At 40.5% G+C, this 22,172-nt stretch overlaps 1 protein-coding gene across 1 annotated transcript in view; it reads left to right on the top strand.

Moving 5' to 3' along the window:
* Positions 1-22,172, top strand: part of TfAP-2 (transcription factor AP-2) — a 113,614-nt gene that overhangs the window by 47,363 nt on the left and 44,079 nt on the right. The window contains exon 2 of the mRNA XM_071591896.1: positions 13,872-13,990. Within this exon, the coding sequence (XP_071447997.1) occupies positions 13,872-13,990 (119 nt within the window). The remainder of the gene's footprint in view (positions 1-13,871; positions 13,991-22,172) is intronic.

Genomic DNA, 22,172 nt, shown 5'->3' with positions numbered 1-22,172 from the left:
AGCAAGAGCACCGCGAAAAAATGCACGTAAACACTTTTGTTTTGGTGCAAGAAGCATCGACCTCTCCGTAGAAATTCGCAGCGTCTCCCGCAAATGAAGATTAAAATGTTTTCCGTCGGATTTAAATCGTGAGCGTAACTCAAGGCTGGGCGCTCAATGGGATGTTACACCTCAGAGATCCATCGGTGGACGCGGCGTCTCTCGCTTCGGTAAAGTGTCTTGTGTTTCTTAACGAAGTGCTGCTGGGGGGGTAGGGGGCTTGTTTCTTCGTGCGGAAGGACGAGTGCACGAAAGGGGCTTGCTCTCTCTCTCTCTCGCCATGATTCTCTCCCACGCAAGCGAGGAAGATGCTTCTCTCTCCGACCCCTTCGAGTCCGTGGATCCGTGGCTTCCAGTGGCGAGAGTTCCGCTTCTATACTTCCCATCCAATTCTCATCCCAATCACGTTTCCCCTCTCCTTAGCAATATCCTTCACATTCGTGAACTGCCTTCCATTCCTTTGTTCCAGCATGGCTGGTCAGGTTACGTGATATCGGAAAGTTTTGGTGCAGGTTGTGGAAAGCTGGGAACAGAGACAAGCGCAACATCTGACGACCTTCAAGATAGTCATAGTTTATAAACACCACAGACTCTTTGCATGGGAAGCTTGATTGTTTATGAGATTCTCCAAATGGAAGATCACAAATATATATGCTTCCTGTGGAATACATACCTATTCTCCTCAAACCACTTGAGGAGTCGAAGTGACAGTATGCTATGCCACATGTTCTATTAGGTGTTTTTTCTTATTGAAGTGGTTTTTCACATGACTGATGAAATAAGCTGTAACTCTCTGCTCATATTTTACATTTTTGCCGTAATATTTCTGCAAGTTTTCTTCATCTAGTGAAAATTAGCGAATTTACAAAAAAAATTCACTTCCTACGTTTTTTCTCAAGAACGAAAATAAATTATTGTCATATTCGCATATTCAGTGGAAACCCTTACTCTATAATGCGTTAGTTACTTCCCTTAGCTTTATGGCTTTGTTGCGTATTCACTCTTATCCTTTCGCATGCTTGTCCTCCCGGGAATGACGGTGAGAGTTGTGGTATTCGTGAGGTCTGATGATCTACAGTTCGATATAAATGAAATTCTTTGTCCATGCGCACCTGTCACTGTGTCAGACGATCCCACTCAATTTTGCCTCCCTCGCATTTTTAAGCTACCATGTCTAGAAGCTCTTCATTTCCGCGTGCCAATGTTCGCAATTTGGGGTCCTCCCAATCTCAAGCCCCTGAATTTAGCACCCTCATCCTTCGCCGTCCCTCTTTTCCCACCTATCATCATTCTCCTCCGCCTTCAATTCAAAGTTTCGACTCCTCTTCATCCTTCATTCCCTTACTTCCCGCCATCCTTCGTTCCTTCATGCTCTTGGTCGAGCAAGCCCTCCCTTCGGTCCCCCTCTCACCCTCAGTCCTTGTGACATCCCTTTTGTAGCGCACTCTCGTCTTCTCACGATGACGCATTCCGTGCAGGCGAGCGACCTCCCAACACGAGGCAATCAATCACTGCTCATTTGAACGCTCATTTCCCAGTTCGCATTCGAAAGCATTTCTCATTATGCTGCCACTTCATTCCAAGAGTAAGGGAGAGAACTTTTGAATGACCTTCTTTTCATCTCTTGTGGCAATTAATAAAGAAATTCCTCGAATACTCGTTTTATTTCGATGGGTCTTTTGTCTCTTTACGTCTCCAAAGCCATCTCGGTCATCCGTGTAACTTTTCCTTCTTCGAGAAACATACAGGCGGTTTTTTTCTTATTCTAGCATTCATATTCATAAAATGCACTGTATTTCATCTTTTTCGCCAGTTTATACAATCAAAGTAATCAATTTTTACAACATTTGCCAAGAGCTACGTTGAATTTCTTCAAATACTCCTACCTCTTGCTAATTTTACTTCAGCGAGCCCACTTTCAAGCGAAGTCAATACTTATTATCAATGCACTTGAGATTTCAGATTTTGATATTTTGAAGTATTTACAGAAAGAACGGGGATTTCAATTTCATCTTACCATCCTTCAGGTCACCCATCATGAAGTGGATTAAAATTATTGAGCTTCAGATAAAGCCCAAGTTTAGAGCATTGTGGAAATGCATTTAAATACGAGTTAATCGTATGAGTTTAATCACCTTACCCCCTCGTGTGCTATGTCACAAACCGCTCTTGTTCACGCCACAAAAGGATGAAAGATGAAGTGGGAGTGAAAGAGGGATAGTGAAATAAAGAGGGAGAAAGAGAGAGAGAGAAAGAGTTGGATCCAAAGAGCAAACAAAGAAAGAGGGACGGACTCGAAGGAAGATCATAAATCAATCCCTGTGTCGACTTATCATTCGAGCCCTCCACTCTTCGGCCCCTTCCTCTCCTTAACCTCCATCGTTCGCCCATTCCAACTGACCGCTTCTAAACCCGCACGTCGACCAACGTGAATTTCATTCCCCTCATAGGTCCTCGCTTGCTCTTAGAGCAAGTACCGCCCGCGAGACAACAAAAAAAATAAAAAAATTTTAATTTTTGTCCAGCATTGACCTGAATCTCTAATTTTATTACGTCTTATCCAATGGTTCAATTTATTACGTAAATATATATACATATGCATGGTAGCTTTTAATTTGGCCATTTATGCATTGGCCTTCTGATTTATTTAATCATTCTCGGCTCCCGCTTCTAGTCACAAAACTTTTTTTTTTGAGAGATAACATTTTCATTCATATGAAGATAAACTCATCCCCATGTGGGTTATAGGGCATCCGTTAACATTTCATTATCTTAAAACAAAATTCAAAAATTATGAAACGTTGATTCAGTCGTATGAAACCCTTTTGAACATTTATGATAAAGCAATACTTTTTTTCTATTTTAGAGTAAATCATCAGCCCACAGCATGTTGGATATCCATACAACTTGTTAAACTTATATATATATATATATATATATATATATATATATACGAGATGTATACATTTTTTATATGTTCTTATATTGTTTGTTGCTGTCCAAGTTTTTTATTCAACACTTCCGTGTTACTTCGACGAAATCATCTGCACACAAATTTATGTATATTTATATATATATATATATAATATGTATATATACACGCATACATAAAATGGCTGTAACTGTTGTCATTACCACAAGACTTCATCGTTTCTGGAGTGTAACAAAACGAATCAAAATTCACGCGAAGAGGTGAAAATCCTTTCAAACTTGGCTTGGGTTTTCTTTCTTCTACTTGCAAAATTATTTATGGTTACTTCGTGCAGCCCATTGTGTAAGCAACTGAGCTGATAGATTGCTCCGGGATTGGATTTTTAACAGTGAAAACTAATGATGAATCATCGCGCGGCTGCTGATGCATCGCCGAATTGGACAGCGCCGAGAAGACTTCTCTAAACTATTTTTTCGGCTCCCATCCAAGTCCCTCTTACACCCTCCTCAAATCCATCAAAGACTATGATCATTCCAGTGCCCCCAATCCGTGTAAAGCCAACATTAACCCATCTATAGCTTCCCGATTTGTTAGTCTCTTCCGTCTCCCCTCCCCTTAGTTCCGCCTGATTCTTTTCAGCGTTGGTTCTGCCGTATTCTTTATCCCACTCCCGTCCTTACGCTCCGATAACCACACCCATCATCCCTCATTTAGCGCCGTTCTCCACTCGGCGCAACAAGTTTCCGAAGTCGACAACTCAATTCCATACGCGTCTCTCTCTCTCTTTCTCTCTCTCCCCCCCCCATTCACTCGTCTTTCCCCTTCATCCCCTCCTCTGACCACATGCTCCCTACCTTCCACGTCAACCTAACCACTTGCGCCCATCTCAGAAACATTTCTTTCCAGGCCAGATTCCTTCTCCATTCCAATCAATTTTTATAGTTATCGTCGGCGGCCTTTCTTTAAGCTTTTGGGATTTAAACTGCAGGTGTAAGCGCTCGTCTTCACCACGATATATTTTTTCACCTTGTGGTTATACGTCGACCGTTATTTTTTTTTGGAGAATCGCTGAGTATGTAAGAGACCGATTATAATGATTGTCACATTACATATTAGATAAAAGGTAGCCGGTATTTTCCAAGATTTTTAACCTGCATAATGTAATGTATTATCTTATAGTTTAATGATTTTTTAGGACTCAGGGTTTCTCTAATTACAGCATGCTTCACAAAAATGTCTCAAGCAATATCAACATTTTGAATAAAAATGTTCGCGATACTAAAAATATGCCTGGTATCGATGATTTAATGTTATGTATCTACAAATTATTTGCCCTAAAATAGGTTTCACACCTTTAACCTCGCGTAGGTAACATCATTATAAATTATATCAGGCAAAGTGATTTCATCCATGAAAATAGAGAGTTTTACAAAGATGAAATGAAAGCACACTTAAGCCTAACTTAAAAATCCAATTACTCAGTTCGTTTTACCTTTAAACGACATTACTTTTTCCTTGCCTTAAGTTAAGAATATCAATTGATAACTCTGCCGGTTTCCTTAAAAACATTGGACGGCTTTTGCTTCACTCTCATCACGTCATTCTTGAATAGACATCAAGTTGAATAAATATCTTCTATATTCCAATTCTATATTTTTAATTTGCGCCCTCTTTTGTTGAATAATCGCCAAGAACATGTGTAATTTGTAAATTACATTATTTCTCAATTTTAAGTCAAGCGTCATTGCCGCTTATCCGTTTTTACGATTCCTGAATTACGAGCCTTTCTTCGTTTACTTATTTTTATGGCTAGCATACCTTTACGTAACTATGATTATGCTTGCATGTATTTTCCATCAGCCGAAAATTTTTGAATTCCCTGTTTTACTAATAATTACATCCAAGATAATTTTCCCTTTAGACCGCTTTAAGTAAAATATTTTTGACATATGATACTCAATACAGATATGTACATTGCAAATACATATATCTGGTAATTTCCTTGGGTAGGAAGTTAAACGTTGGCTGATACACTCATATTTCAGATTTCTTTTCTGGACCATTGACAAGTGGCACTGGGAAGGGATCTGGCTCACCTACCGTGAGTTGTGAATTTCACACGCCGTTAGGCTAAGTACTGGGTGAACTCTACCATCACCTACCAAACCGTCCTTCAGGTTAATAACTACGTTTAAGGTTTTTTTTTAAACTGAATTGTCGAAATGGAATGTATCCATGGAGTGATTCTAACTTTTGCACAGTATAAACTAGAGTTAAAAAAAATGTTAGATGATATTTATTTTTAATTGTATTTTTATATAATTTGCGAGTATATGCATGTGAATAAATTTGTGAAGTCTTACTTTCGCCTAATCGGAATGGAGAGTTTTAAGTAAGACTATGTTTATTTTTAAGTAAGGCAAAAGGTGCAGCGGAATTCAAGAGTAACTAAAAAATTAATTTTTGAAGAGAAAAACAAAAGCTCTTATTTCAACGTACAAATCAAGCAATCCGTAAACAGGAGAATTAATACACAAAAAGATGAATCACCATAAACTTCAAATTCTTAAATTGATGCAAGAATGAATAAGTAAATCACCTATCGATAATTTGAATAATTTCCTTATCCCTTTGCTCGCCCCCCCCCCTCCTGTTCTCAACACTGCTCTCTTTTAATGCTCTCCACCCTAGTGCCTTGTTAGTGGACTACACTGGTACGCTAAACTTTCTTGCCTCCCCGTCCATTAATTGTCATCCCTTCCACGAATCACATTGATTTCTACGGTCTTCTCTCCCACACTCAACGCAATCCTGTCCCGTGTCGGGACCCCGTCCTGCATTCCCGCTCCCTCATTTGCCTGCCTCCCGTCCTCTCGCCCTCCAAGCAAAGCTGTATCTCAAACCATCTCCTCCGCCCTTTTCCCCCACACGGAACCTCTAATGTGTCCTGCGGAAGACGAAGTCCTCTCCCCCCGACCTTCCCTCCCCGTCCGTCCCTCACGAACCCTTGATGACGGCGCCTTTTCCCCCTTTCTGAGCTGACTATGCTAATCGTCTCTCGCTCCAACATTTTAAAGCCTCTCACACCCACACCCCGTCCTCTCGATATCGTCCTCGTACGACCCCTCCTAAACTCCCCTTTTCCTTTGTCCTCTTCTCTCCTCTGCTCTTTCAGATCTAGTTTCTCCCCTTTCCACCCCATTTTCCTTCCCGATCCCCTTTCCACTCCTCTCGCTCGACGCCCCCCTCCCCCTGAGACCCTTAGCGCCCCGTATCGGAATTATCTCGACTGCCGCGAAACCATGATCTCCTTCTCCCTGGTGATGCGGAGCGGGCCAAGTTGTCGGAGTAAAATCATTATGACTTCCGAAGTGGGTGGTGTGCTTTAAGTGGGCACGGAGTGCAGCTTGGCAGCAGCTAACAAGTTGGCGGGTGGTGCTTCGACGACGCCGTCGCCACACTACTCGAGACGACGGCACTGAGGGACGCTTGCACACGTGCATCGCCCATCAAAGTTTCCAGTGTTTTTAATGATATGATTGCTTCCCGACAATTCAGACCTCCCTTCCAGATTCTTTACTTTTTCATCATAAATGAGTGGATTGTTCGGAGTGAGTGAAAAGTCACCACATATGACCTCACTTCTTGGGAAAGTGTAATGAATAGACAAAATGCCTGGAACAATTGTAAGTTTCCTTTCTCTCCTGGGGTGTTAGAACAACTTGAGCTCCCAAGGAGTCGTTCTTTGATGTCAATCGATATGGGTGAAGGTCGCACCACTGCATAGCGGTAAATCTAGGCTTTTGATTGATTGAAGAATTGCAAAATGAGCTTTTTAATTATTCCAGCGAACGAATATCATTTTTGAGGTTGGAAGCTGACTATTTTCTATGCAATGCCTTGGGTGAATATTGAATTATTTTAAGTCACAATCCCAGAGAAATGAGAGTTAGGTTTAAGTTAATGCGTGCGCATCGTATTGTCTCGAAAGATTGCATATCGAAGTCAACTTTATTCCGATCTTGACTATTCAACGGTGATTGCTCTATTTTTTCAAAAACTATCATAATTTTTCCTTCGTGTGCCAATTTTTTTAGCGCAGATGTCCATTTGAATGTAGAATTACGAATCCGGTTGCTCGCAAGCATTTCGGATGCTTTATTAAATTCAATGTAATCGTCAAACTTATTCCATTTTCCAAACCCTACCCCATAGGAAATCATAGTCGCAGTCCTAGATACGACGGCGATAAGTAGGAAGGGACAGACGTATGTGGATGGGCGTGTTTATGGGGTCGGGGGAAGATGGAAGTACGGTCGAGAAGGGTTCGGTGGTGGTAGGAAGTAGGAAGAGGGGTGAGGCAGTGGTGGAGGAGCACTTGATGTTTTGCTAATGCGATACGGGGGCCGAAAAAAAGGACGAGCGGGGGATGGACACCATGGAGGTAGGGTGGAGGCAGATTTACAGTTGCGGGGGCGGAAGGAGGAGGAGGAGGCGTGAAAGTCCATCCAGGGGTTGGAGAACCCAGAGAGGAACAGTGTCCTCCGTAGGAGAGAAAGCTTTCCAAGCTCGCTCATGCATCCCCTCCTCTAAATTCTCTCCCCTTTCTCTCCTTCACTCTCCTCCTGTTCCCTTTAGCTCGCCTCATTACTGCGAAGGGTGGAGATCTGGCTGGTCGCGGCGGTCCCCGCAGTACATCTTCTTGTTTCGCCTCGTCCACCTCACCCCTCCCCGTCTCGACCACTCTCTCTCTCCCTTTCCTCTTCACTCCCCGTTCTCTTACCCCCCGAGAAACGGCATAGAAGCATCTCTAGAACGCGGTTTTGCCTCCCGTTAGGGCAGGGCTTCGAATCCCTCGGTGGTGACGAAGATTTTATCTCTCGAATGCACTGTTGTCGATGTATCTGGAAGAGGGCGTAAAACTTTCAACGGTGGTGAACCCACAGTTCTACTGGTTGATACTCTATTGGGCTACCTATTGAAACCCCGTCTCGTCAACGGGAATGCATTCAGTGCCAGATTTTTCTCGTTCCACTTGAAATTCTCCTTCTCCACTTAATGAAAAGTGCTGAGTGTACGAATCCATTTAATGCTCACTGGAACGATTTTCTAAAAAATGTGTTTGTTGCGGGAAAAGTTTTTCATTATTCCCTATGAGAATAATGTCGGCAAAAAAGGTCATTTTTTTAATGTTAGTAAAATATTTTGAGTATGCTTTCTCTTGAGATTGGATGTCGAGAGGAGGAAGCCGTCGCGTGTCCTTTTTATTACCCCTAACTGATATGATGGTCAATGCTCTAAAGATGGTATTTCCTCCACTCGTGTTTCATCATTTAGCTTCACGCGAGCGTCATGCTTACATCTCCTGGTTCATAATTGTTTTTCCTTATCCACATTCCATTTTCATTATTTTCCTATGCTTTTATGCATTACTTTTCTCTCATAATACCAGTATTTTATCTTACTCTCTTTCAGTTTTTGGTCAATAATTTGCTATCTTTTAGATGACCGTTCAATCTCCATTTCTTCCTCTTCTGTTGTTCGCCTCCTTGTCCAGTTCTCCTTTTATCTTATGCTTTTCTGAATGCCACCTCTCCGTATGCCTCTGCTCTCAACCGTGTTCACTTTTCACCGTTCAACCATTCACATTTATTCACACTCAAACATCACCCGAAGCCAATGATCCAAATGTATTTTAAATTCTGCAGCTGCTGACTGGAAAATATTTACAAATAATTACAAGTTCAGACAAGTTGACAGTTGAATATTCCGTCTAAGTACTAAGGAGTGATTGATTTACAATTTTAGTTTCATATTTATAAAGTATTCATTGTAATTGCCTGTTTACCAAGGGCCTTGCTATTCATTATGCATATTTGTTATTGTGAAGAATATATATATATATATATATAGCTGCTGCGAGAGCCAAACAGCTATCAGAATGGCCTGGCAACTACAAGGCCAGGGACATAAGTCCCAAATTGGGTGTATATTTTTTTTTGTATGAGTTGTTATTTCGCTGTTAAATATGACCCCGACCGTAGGAGCGACCATGATCGAAATCAGTTTGCATAATTATATAATTTCCATTTTGAGGCTATGTAATGAAGCATGATTCACCTTTAAATCCGCAAAATAGGTCCTGTACTTGAAGATGAACTTTGAATCGTTAAATAGGTTTTCTTTTCTTTCCAAGGGACCCTGAAAAGTGACCCTCCTCTCTCTTCTCCGATATTCATCCTCCGCTTTTTACTGTACCAGGCTGTCCTCATCCATTTTTTCCCTAGATATCCCATTTCCTTGCCTCTCACCCCTCAGGCTCCTCCGCCAACCTCCCTCCTAACCACGCCACGGGCACGTATCTCACGCCGCGCGCAAGGGCCCCCGCAAGCCCCTAACCGCAGAGACACCGTAGGCATTACCAGCGCCTCCTCTTCCCCAGACCCTATGATGGTGCCCCCACTCTCCCGAACTCCCCCCATCGACCCCGCCACCTTTTACTTTGTCCACCTTTGCTCCCGCTACCCCCCTCCCACGCTCCATCTTTAATCCCCCTCGTCTCGCCACTCCCCCGTTTACGCTTAATTCCTTTCCCTCTCATGGGTGATAGATTCGAATAGCCCACGTGAGGAGGGGGATGAATAAATTGATCATTAAGGTGACACTCGCATTAATTCCCGCGGCAAGCGGTGGGAACAGGTGTTTCGACGTGGCTCGCATCTTAATTTGTGAGTTAAAAGGGGGAATTATTAATTGTTGTCGGAGGCGGGATAAATATCTACAGGTGGTGAAGTTTGGTGGGAAATCACCCCGAATCCGGTAATACGTCTCAATTAGAAGACGGCGACTCTTAAAAGATAAGGTTGTTATGTAGTTAACTGTGGGATTTTTCGAAAGGCTTCTGTTTGTATAGCCGGTGACGATTTTGATCTTCATTGTTGAGGAGGATCTAATACCTCCGCCGTGATATAAGCATTTGGGTATTCACTTGAAAAATTCCCCGTCATCAAATTTACCCGTGTCACATTCATCACTCTACTGTGTTCGCCATCATTTCCCAGATAATCTTGTCCCTTTTTTCCATACTATCGCTCGTGAATTATGGCTGATTATAAATCTTCATGTTCACAACCAAATGATTCATGTAATTAAGTAGATGAGAGGAAATAGATTGAGATATTTACCATTTGGAATAAAATTTTACCTAGGAACAATTTCACATGGTGATTAATGCCACGGGATTTGCTGTTTCCACCATTATTTCAAACTTTAGAATCTTGATATTCTGTAAACGAGAGGCAATTCGAATCGCAAAGTTAAAAAAAAAATGTCATGAAATTAAATTTTACGAATGTAAATAATGAATTCGTACGAGGGGCTCGCATGTAAAATAATATCTCTTTATTAAATCTTTGTACCTCACAAATGAATTAATACAATTCGTGGCATATTCACGAGGCAGGGAGTTTTATTTTCATCGCTTAATTTATGTTATTATTTACTTTTGTATTCACTACATTTCAATTTCGGTGTAGAGAAATTATTTTGTATTCTTACCGTGAGCTCCTATTTTCATTTACATGATGGTAACAGCATTACGACTAACATGATCGTTCAATCGCAGCCAGCCTGCCAGCGGAAATCGTACGCTTCATTTCCAATCATATTGAAAACTGAAAAATAAATTATGCCGGACATGTAAGACTGTGCCTTTTATAGCATTCCGAACGAAAGAGGATGGTGCTGTAATGTTGTAAATTTACCAGTTCGCGCGTACAGCATTCGAAAGGCGGAGTATCCCTGAAGAATCAACTTTCTTCAGTCTCATGCACGATGCGCATCCTGATCTGGTCCCATCACTTGATACAAATGGCTGTGACTAGTGGGATGAAGAGGGAGCAGTTATTAGTAACTCCTTTGTTTCGGTTACCCCTATGCAGCACATGGCACGGATTCATTCAACAAAGAATTTATGTTGACAGTAAAGGTGTACCCAAATGTGGTGGTCTCATTGTCCGTGCATTAGTCGTACCATCGCTTTCATTCTTCAAACGATACGATCTCTCGTGGCCTCTGCACTCGTCCCCCCCTTCCCCCCCCCATCCTCTCGCCAATTTCCTTTTCCATTCCCCATTTCGCCATCGCCCCTCTCCATCTCACGTTTTAGTTCTCACTCCAGTTACATCCTTATTTCTCTGTTAAGAGTACTTTCACTGATGCCTACTTGACTTAGATGTTCATGACTTTTTCCATTTAAATGACTCACATGACCAGTGTAAAATAATTTTGAATAGCGTGTGTATATACATACGGACACACAAACAGACATTATAATCAATACAATTTACGATAAGAAGTTTTTATGAGCATAGTGGTTTATTTCCTACTTTATTTCCCTATCGTGTGTGTGTTTGAATATGTGTGTGTATATATATATATATTTATTTATTTATTTATTTATTTATTTTCTTTAATGAATATTTATAAGTGTATATATATATGTGTGTGTATATATATACATATATGCACACACACGATGGGGCACTTAGGAAATAAACCACCATGCTCATAAAAATTTTAAATCATTTTTTGATTATTATAAATACGTAGTGCCTATGAAAATGAGAATGAAGTAATTAATGTCACTTAGTGTTACATCAATTAGTGATTGGACACTGGTTTAAACTGGTGGTGGTGGACACTGGTGACACTGGTGACTGGAACAACTGGTTTAAAATCTGTATCAATATTAATAATTGGTACTTAGCCCATTTTTCTTCAACTTTCGTTGGCAAAGTGAGCAATCATCCTATTAAAAGACTGCATAGTTTATTTCATTAAAATAGGGTATTTGGTATGGTAACAAAAGATTTCACTATTTACGTCCGTGGACACCTATCTGAAAGTCATAGAAAATGTAGTGTTATACTTTTTAATTGCTTTATTTTTAGTTGAGCATAAAACTTTTTCAGCGTTAATCGAGTCATCTTTGGGTGTATCATGAACCGTTTTCTTTCCGATTCTTCGGCAATGTCCGGGATCTTTTTGTGAGGCAATGGCTATGACTCGCCTCTTCAAACAGGTGGGATAGCGGCCCTAAAAATTCATCTCCGGTTCAAATTCCTCGCAGGCTGCGGGTCATTTAAGCGCACCATCCATCAGTCATTATCATCGATCAATGCTCCTAAATCTAAATAGGAGGCGAGCGATAAGGTTGAAAGAGGTCGTCCGATAAAATCTCCACTGCTCGTATCTATCTGCCTTTATCTCGCATTTCCTCCTCGGTCCTAACAGCCTCCCAAACTCGATTCATTGCAACGATTCTTTCTTCCCCCTTCTCTCCTTCATCCTCCTTTGAGAGGAATCCATTTCTATTTTTCCATCTTCCAACGATCACATTTCAAACTCAACTTCTCTGTTATTTCTTTAAGATTACCACTTTCTCCAGTTTCCAAACATCTTAGGAAAACATTACGGTTAGACAAAACTCAATTCCATCATGTAAATTTCATTGCGTAGATAAAATTTAAAATAATTGTTTCATTAGCATAATAATGCAAAATTTACTATTTTCTCAATCATTATAGATTCTATAATCAAATTAAGGTCAGGCCTAAAGGCCTAAAACTATGTAAAAATTATGACAAGCTCCTTAAGCCGTAAAAAATGTATAATAATTTTTATTTATCAATTAAAATAATTGTTTGTGACCCAAGAAGTTTTGCATTAGTGTTAGTTTCGTAATATTCCAACCCATTTGTAATCTCTCACTACTTTTTAGCCATGTACTCAGAGCTATAATATGTTTTAGTGCGGGTTAATAGACACTAAACGCCACTTTCATTAGGATAATTTAATTTTATCGAAAATATGCTGAGATTATCTCTGCTCCTAATCTAAGCATGGATCTTTAACTAATGTGTCGAAAAACTAACGTGTTTCACTCCTTTCATAGGAATATATTTGCTGCCGCTGTGGCGGCGTTTTATTATCTTCCTTGCCTGCCCACTCTCCTTAACACCATAGTTCGTATTTCCGTACCTTCAACCCGTATTCCTCACACAACTTTCCCTGCTCTCGAGAGAAGTAATTTGGATGCATAAGGTGTTGAGGTCGGAATCAACCCTAATGAAAGATAAGCGAACTTTAGGAATAGGATTTCCGATCACGACTAAACGTAAATCAAGACTGATTCTGAAATCAGCCTCGCCAGTTTGACATGCTCTCTCCCTCGGTCGGCGCCCATGCAATTGCTTTACCCCCCACTAATTTCCAGTGTTAACTCTTCTTTCAATTAATACTTCCCCGCCAAGTCATAGGGATGTAAATTCAGGAGTAATGTTAAATTTGGATCGCATCCAGGAAATGCATTACCAATAGGTGGTAATGCATAGAAAACACATTTTCAACAGCTGCCATCGGTGACAATGTAGCAATATTTTTCAAAGAAATATATTTTCGTATCAAATTGTTTTAGAATTGAAATTCGATCGATTATTATGGCCTAGTGTAAGGGGTTTGTTGGCCTTGGCCAACAAAATATCATCTTCCACGGGGCCGGCTTGGATAACCCAAAAACTGTAAGCATGCCCACAGCTAAAAATGCCTTTTCTTATAAAATAAACCCTATTATTCCTCTTTCCAATATCCAAAAAGCTTATTTAACAATGAAAATGAAGCGTTTCAACGATCTCGTACATATTTCATTACTGCAACATATAATATTATTCCATTATGTTCAGACAATGAAGTACGTAATTGGTAACTTAAGTTTAGATATATTTAGATATCATTAAATTTATTTATGAAACAGTTTAATAAAATCCACATAATTTAGCAAAATACACCCAGGTGTCAATTTTAATTTATAATGCAATGTCTTCTCTTCTTTTTATTCAAGGGCGAAGTCGAAAAACGGCGGACGGTTACTGAGGGAGAAGTTGGAGAAAATAGGCCTCAATTTGCCTGCCGGTCGCAGGAAGGCAGCGAATGTTACTCTACTTACGTCACTTGTGGAAGGTGAGTACCTAGTTTATATCACTTGTTGTTCAGTTCCTTAGAAAATCAATATTTACGTGCAGTGGTCTCTGAAGAATGAAGAAAACTGCGATCAATATTCGTCCCCTAAAGAAAATATATAATTGATTTCACACCCTATATTTAGTGACTCAATAAAAACTATGGCAAGATCTTTTATTTCTAACATCATAGTAAGTTTTTGGACATTTTGCTGCAAGCAAACATTTTGGTCGCGGAATAGAGTTGGATGAAAATTTTCTAGGTCCTAATGGTGTTGAAAGTTTTAAAATTTCGCCATAAATTTCAAAAGTCCTACTTAAATGGTAGAGACAACAATGTTGTAAGTGTTCATCGCTCACACTTCTTTCGACATTAATAATGCGTGTGTACTAGAAAAGATCGGTTAGTTAGACAAATTTCCTTCCCATCCCGCCCATTAATTCTTTCTGGCCGTCTAAATATCACATAATATCCTTGTGAAATCTAAGAGTACGTTGCCAAGACTCCATGACATGGCTTTCTGAAATGCCGTGATGTCCAAGTGTTATTATGCGTCACACACACACACACACACACACATATATATATATATATATATATATATATATATATATATATATATATATATATATATATATATATATAATTGTGCATGTATATACTATATTCGCAGGTACAGGTCACATCTATCCTTCTCGTGTTGTCTATATAAATGGTTCATTCATTGTCATTGGTGTGGTTTGAAACTATTGTGCGCTTCGGGCAAACTTTTACGACATTCTATACCTTACACCAAAACGTATTTTTGAAGCACATAACACGATCGTGAAGTGACCCATCCCTAGGGTGATTTAGAAGGTACGCGTTCAAAATATAGATTTAGATGGTACGCGTTCAAAGTCAGACGTATGTCTTCTGTTACTTAGCACTGGTCTAAAATATACCTACCTATTGTTGGAAATAAATTGTACTGTTTTCTTCCTGTTTTTAGTGAATATTTGTCCGCAATGCAAGTCCATGGATTACTCAAACGACCTTAAGTCTTCTTACCGCTACAGCTGTGATGGCGACACGAGCGGGTTTCATCTGTTTCACTCGTCTAGGCCTATTCATCGCTTGGCTACAGCATTCAGGAAGGCTCGTTAGTTAGTTGGCTTTCGGTGTTACATGGTGCATTCGGAGGTGGTTAAGCGACAATAAAGTCGAATTGGTGAGAACGGCTGTAAAGAGATACATATAACACTAGCCTTATTACACAGAGATTGTACTAGAACCAGCACGGCGCCGTTATTATCAGACCAGTGGGCTAGCGAGTGAGCGTACTATATATGATATATCCTAGCAGGGCGTTACTCGTAATGACAAACAGTGGGGGAATGAGGGGGGAAGATCCGAGAAGAATACGGGTATGTAAATGAGACTCACCTCGTGTCCAAGTCAGTGTAGTCTTGGCGGTAGAGAATTAACTTTTTTACGCTTAAGATGGCCAAAGAAGAAATAATTGTGCTTAGTTTAAGATCAAAATAAGTGTAGATCGAGCATGATATAAATTTGACACTATGGCATTTTTAGACGACTGATCACAATAATTGTTATTAAACAGCTATAAAAAGTTATCGAAAGGACGTCAATTAAACTTCCACAAAGTAATTTTTAATCGAAGTAATGGCAGTTTCCCAATGATGTGTTTTTCGCTAAGTATAGAAGCAAAATCAGCAAGGCCTAAATAGTGAGCGACTTCATTTAATGTCTTTCTCTTGTTTTTTACGATTACTCGTTGGCAGGCTTATATTGACTTTTTATTATCGTTTATATAAAACATTATTAAACGTAACCCTTATTCAGCTAGTGCAAATGCGATTTTAAACGACATCAATTGAGATAAACTATAGTAAAATATTTGCTCATCAAAATGGCGGTATTACTGGATGAATAATTAAGAACTGAGATAATTCTTCGGTAGCGAGCCTCGCACCGCCCGTACAAGCCTGCGATTCCCGCACACGTGAATGTTTATAATCCCCGGAGTATCGTTGACCTTTCAACGAGGGTAAACAAATTTTTGCCACGCTATTGAAACTTTTGAAAATCTGTTGTCGTATATCCTGCCCGTACTTAAAATTTCTTGCCGTACTGTACTCTGTTTTGTAATCCAAAAGCGCTAAATAACTCCTTCATATTAGCTATGTGTGATGAATGAGCGTAATATCAATACGCATAGATTTTTTTAACTCGATCAATTAATACTCGGATATCAGATAAGGTGCTGGCATACTAAATAGTTTTAGGTGCGTAATCGTTACAGCGAACGGTAGAAATATCTATTCCTCCCCTTTCTCCTAGAAGTATTTTTCAGCTTACCTATTTTCCGACGAAAAATTCCGATTGTATCATAAACCTTTACAGCCGTTTACGATAGGCATGCCATCGTAAGGACCGCAACTCTATTCCCTCATTTTCAGACATGGTTTTTACTATCCCCTGTTTCCCTTACCACTCCACGAGCACGATCAACTACAAACATTCCGCATTCGACCGCATTATTTTTTCGACTCACTTCTGGGAAGGCAGAGCCGGGAAGAGGGGAGACATGGGGAATATTGTTGAGGGACGAGCGAGCGAGAGCGGCTAAGGTGATGTGGGGTGCAATGTGGAGGGAAAGGCGTTAAGCAGCCCCCGTCCCAGGGTGACGAATCAATTGGCTCTGTTGAGTGACGAGCGATTTCGAACACTCACCCCCAGGGTCGGCGATTCGTTCGGTTGGAGGGAAGGGCTCTAAAGAGGGGAGCAACAGCCTCAGAAAAGGATGGGAGTGTCCAAAGGGAGGGAGGGGAGTGGATGTGAGGGGCCACAACAATGGGAGGTTTTTCTAGGGCTATAAGGGGTCGATGGAGTGACAGGCGAAAGAAGCTGTAGATGTGGTGGCAGTGTGATGCCGTTGTTTGGGAGGTTCATTGTCTGACGGCAGTGGTGACATCCTTGGGTTCCCCTTCCAGATCCGTGGCCTCCGACTCCGTACCCTGCTGACATACAACATATTTTCCGCTCATAAAAGCGACACGCAGGGCGAAAGAGCCTAATTTCGTCCCTTTTTTTTACCTGTTTGCGTTGACGGTGAGGGGGAAATGATGTGTGGCCAGGATACAACTTGGCTCCTGAATAGGACCCAAGTTGTAAAAACGTGACGAATACGAAAAAAAAATTCCAAACAAGTATTTTCCGCTTCCTATCTTAGGCGATTGGTACGATAATCACCTGAAGTGAGGCCTTGAATTTTTTGAAAATATTTATTATTGACTACACTCGGCCCATAGCACACATTCTGCTCGGTTTGCGAAAGCGGTTGAAGGACTCAAACGACGTGTCGAAATTAAAAACTGAAAACAAAATTTGAAGGAAAATCCTTTAAAATGACGCATTCCATTGCTATGTCTACAGCAGATTTACTCAAGAGTATTTCAGGGAAAGCAAATGGGACGCATGTCTCTGGTGATCCATTCCACTCAGCCACCCCATGTAAATATTCCTATTTCTCTTCAAGGTATGAAAACCGTTATACTCAATTAAATCTCTAGTCCCATGCTTTGAAAGAATTTACTGATTCATTGCACCAACTGATGATGAAAAATGACTCTACTGAAATTTGAAAGAACATCTTACACTTTTAAGTATCAATCTACTCGACCACTTAAATACTCGGCAGTGCATCCTTACCATGTTCTACAAATTCTACCAGCATTTCAAGTATTTATTGCACTGTACACTCGAAAGCTGGGGTACAAATCACTCTCATTGGACTGGAACCATTCCTCCATCGCTTCTACCAATGAGTCCTGAACCGCACTAAACCCCCCCCCTCCTACCCGGAGTTCACAATCCTAGCGACGTCACTCACTCGTCGTAAATTCTCTCGAGGCCCATTTGTTATCGCTGAGATTTGCCGAGGGCGGCACCCCTCTCGGGAATGACGCAAATTACTAACAACGGAAGACCCATAATTTTTTCCCGAAGACTTTTTTATGTCGGCCCTTCATTATATTAAGAAATAGTTTTCGAGGAATTTTCAGCGGATATTGGCTTGTTTGGGGAAGTGGTCGCGGGGGGTAATCTGAAGATATCGAAGAAATGAAAGTGGGATGGCAGAAGGATGTATGGTCGGGAGTTTTGTCGTGGGAAGTGGTTATGACTGTTTTGATCTTTGTATCAGTGGATCGTGTTGCTAATGTAATGAATTATGACTCGCCCAAAAACAGGAAAGTAATTCTCAATTGTCGTTTACTTCGTAGTTTACAATCTTCTTAGGTTAATCCAGTCAGGAGTAAAACGTTCAGCGGAAATAATTAAAGAATTTGCTCAAAATTTGCTTTTTTTGAAGCATGAAATTGCTGAAAGCTTTCTTGTTTCAGCATCGAGATGGGATTTAATAAAAAAAACCTAGAACAATTTTTTTATTATGCCATAAACCAGAGATATCTATTGCACTTTGCAATTTTCCCAGAACACATGTTAACGGTGTTGCTTTCTAATTTTTCTGCTCTATAAAAGTTCAGCCAAGATTTATGCCGGAGGAACGTTTGTATTTTTCTAGGATGTATACCTCATTAATCAGGATTAAAAGTAGAGAATGAAACCGTGTCCGGGAATTATTACGGCGTAGAGTCCCAAGGAGGAAGGGATGGAAGAAAGTGGTAAATAAAAAATAAGCAGATTCCGGACTTTGGATTAAGTCGTAGCGATAAGGTTTCGATAAAATACGCATCGACTTAATATCATCACATCGAACGTTTTATGCACACCTTCAAGTTTGTAAGGGAGATGGGAAGGGACGTGGGGGGAGAGATGGGTGGCTCAAGGTTTAAAAATAATGGAGGGCGGGTGGAGATCCACGACAGGCACGAACGGCAGCAAAAGCGGTCGTGTGAGGGGCAGGGAGGTTTTGCGTGTGTGTATGTGTGTTTGTAGTGGGGGGGGTGTGGGTGAATGAGTGTGAGGGAGGGAAAAGGGGATGGAGAGCTATAAAATTACGGTTAGGGATGCTAAAACCTCGTCCTGAAGGCGCCCACGGCCTGAACGGCAGATAATTTAGGATTGCGCGCCGTTCTCCCTCCTGCTTATCGTGAAAATAGGGAGGAGACGCCGGGGAAGAAGGATGGGAGGGGAGAGAGGTAGGGAGTTGTAGCCAATGGCTGGAAGGGACGCGAAGAATGAAAGAGTGAAAGAACAGGGCTCCGTGAGGGGTCGAGGAATAAAAAGAACGGACTTTGGAATGACCACGCGTTGAATTAAATGGAAGAGAGATAGGAAGGGAGTGTAAAAAAAAGAGGGCTAACAGCAAGGATTGCGGTAGTGAATGATCCGTGGGTGTGGCTGGAGTTTTGAAGAAGGCTACGACTGAAGTTGTCTGAGGGTAAGGGGTAATGAAGATGGAATGTCTAATATCGGGAAGGAAGGAATCATATGGCAGCACGAAGAATCTGAAGAAAAGGCCAAGTGGTACGATTCAAACAATTTCTATTCTGTTTAAACCGATGTAATATTTTAGTATGGAATTCTTAGTGCTTGATGAGGCGAAATATGGTTATATTTTCTTTACCAAAGGAAGAGAAGGAATGTGACCAAAATTTAACAGAAGCTCCATTAGGAGTGGGAGGCGGGCTGGAAATAAAATAGCCAAGATACGGTTGTGCTTTTATTTGGTAAAATTCCAATATTGGTGTGGTAGCTGTCTAGTATCATCCTTGATATGTGGTTTTAATGAATAATAAGGCGATATAACATTGTTTCTAGAAGAGAAAAATCATTTTAAATTCATTTTGTCTCATTCGATGATTTTGAAGCATAAATCCCAAAAGGCCCAAGAGATTTGCTTTAGATTATTTTTTTCTCATCCCCATTTAACTTATATTTTCTCCGTAGTATTCAATGTCAAAACGGCACCGAAAGATTACACCTACTATATCTACGTTTTTGTGGCATCGGTAAACGATTGAGTTGACTTGGCTTAGTAAATTTAATTAAAAGACACTAAAAGCTTTTCCATTAAACTTTATTCAGTATCCCTAATTATTCGAGTGCCATAGTAACAGCAATAAAATCTGAATTTGTTAGAGGTCATGTTTCAAATATGTTGTGATCCCGAGCATTGAATTTGAGATGGTTTCTTTCATGCTGTGCATGGCCCTTACCGTCGGAACACCTTCGACAAACAATTGATATAATTTCTGCTGGACTGGGAATCGTATGAATGTAAATCAATAGAAAAGGATTCGAAGTAATGAATCACTATATTAACGGAAGTACTTTTCATTTATTCTAATTTCCACCCGATGAAAATCAAGCGTTTTGTATAATTTGTAGGGACCATTTTTGCATGTTTATTTTTCCATGGCATTCAGCACAATATTATTCACATTTCTGAAGAGCTCATTTGAAATATGTGGATGTATTTTCAGAGATATGAGGGGGATGTATTTGACAATAGAAGTGACATATCTGAGTGCTCGCCGATGTTTGCAACCACGAATTGGAAAGAAAACCGAAATATAGGATGGCAGGAGTTGGATAGGAGTGGCGGTCATTATATCTGCAATCAAAATCGCTGGATTTGTAGTCCGTTTTTCGCACAGTTTATAGCTGATCATAACTGTTGTTGCTAGTTTATAGCTGGGCTCGCAAGCGGAATCGTAACTCTTCTCTAAGTTTATGCGCGTCTCGAGGCCCGCTTTGCATGGATATAACAGTATGTCCACGAGTGGTCAACTCGAAGGGAACGATCGTGAAGGAATGGTTAAAAAGTGTCGGATTTCAAAGCGAGGGCCGAGGACGATTGTTGAGATGTGGGAGCGAGGGGCAGATGGGTGATATAATAGGAAATTGGGCTCGGACGCAGGGATGAGAATGAAAGACGATGGTCAGTGGACGGCAGCTGTGTCTCCACGTGTGGGGTTTTTCAGTTTGTGTGCGTGTGTGTCTGTGTGTGTGTGTTACAATGACAATATAGGGTGGCGAGCTGTGTGTGTATGTGTTTTTGTGTGTGTATATATATATATATATATATATATATATATATATATATATATATATATATATATATATGTATATATATTTATTTATATAAACGTATGTATGTAGGGCTGTATATATAACTTGGTAAGCAATAAACAATATAAGAACACATAAAAAGATCACTCGCACATCTTTTTCTGTGTTCTTATATTGTTTATATTGCTTATAATGTTTGTATTTTATTTTCAAATTCCAGATTATAGTCTTCTTTTTAGAGATCTATCTTAATTTTTGATTTTATTCATCGCTGGAATTCGTCTTTGCATGGAATGCGATGAACTTTAAATTATTAATGATATTTGTTTTTATATCATAGTGTCATCTTAATTTTTTACGAATTCGACTTTTTTCTGTAACACTAATTTTTAAGCTATTGCATACTAAAAGTGAATTTTTATCGCAATCTTAGCTCTTTCCTCTTTTTTATTTCGAGTCATAAAAATAGCCACAAACGAATGCCTTTGGTGAGTGTACGTTTTAATCATTCTTGGACCACTTGTCCTAGTCTTGGACCACTTGTACCAATAAGTTTGGCGAGGCCAGCGTATCCGACCCGCAATGAGCAAAAAATCTGACTCTTTCAGTGAAAATTGGTGGCATCTCCCAGGATAGGGATAGTGCGGTTGAAGATCTCAAGTATCCTCAGTTACAGTTGTATGCAGTCAACTCCACAATGTCGGGCTGAGACCCCTCCGATTAACTCGATGAATTACGCCCTGCGTTAAAATGAGGCAATCAATGAGATACCACGACGATATAGAGGGATTACGGGCAAAGCGTGGCCGTGATGGCCCCAAGATGGGTGCTTCTCGCGAAAATAACTGTTCTGATAATATTCCTACTTTTTTCTTTCTCTCTCTCTCTCCTCATTTCTTGCCTTCAACTCCTTTGAATTGTTTTGCATCAAAAAAACTCACCCTCCTTCTGGCCTCGCACCCGTGATTCAAACCTCCTTTCTCACAAATAAGGGACTTCGGGTTCCTGCCCTCGCATCTTTACGGCTAAGCGGCTTCAGTGTCACGTTTCCGCATTGACATCTGCGCGAGGTTCTATTGCCATGGCCAAAGAGATGCCGCCGTCATTTCTCGGCCTCGAGCTCGTTGCGTTCGTCGCCTTA

This window comes from Hetaerina americana, unplaced genomic scaffold (assembly GCF_022747635.1).
Source record: "Hetaerina americana unplaced genomic scaffold, ioHetAmer1.1.p SCAF_5, whole genome shotgun sequence".
NCBI classification, from domain to species: domain Eukaryota; kingdom Metazoa; phylum Arthropoda; class Insecta; order Odonata; family Calopterygidae; genus Hetaerina; species Hetaerina americana.
The sequence above is the reverse complement of the archived record's forward strand: the minus strand, read 5'-3'. Positions and strand labels throughout refer to the sequence as shown.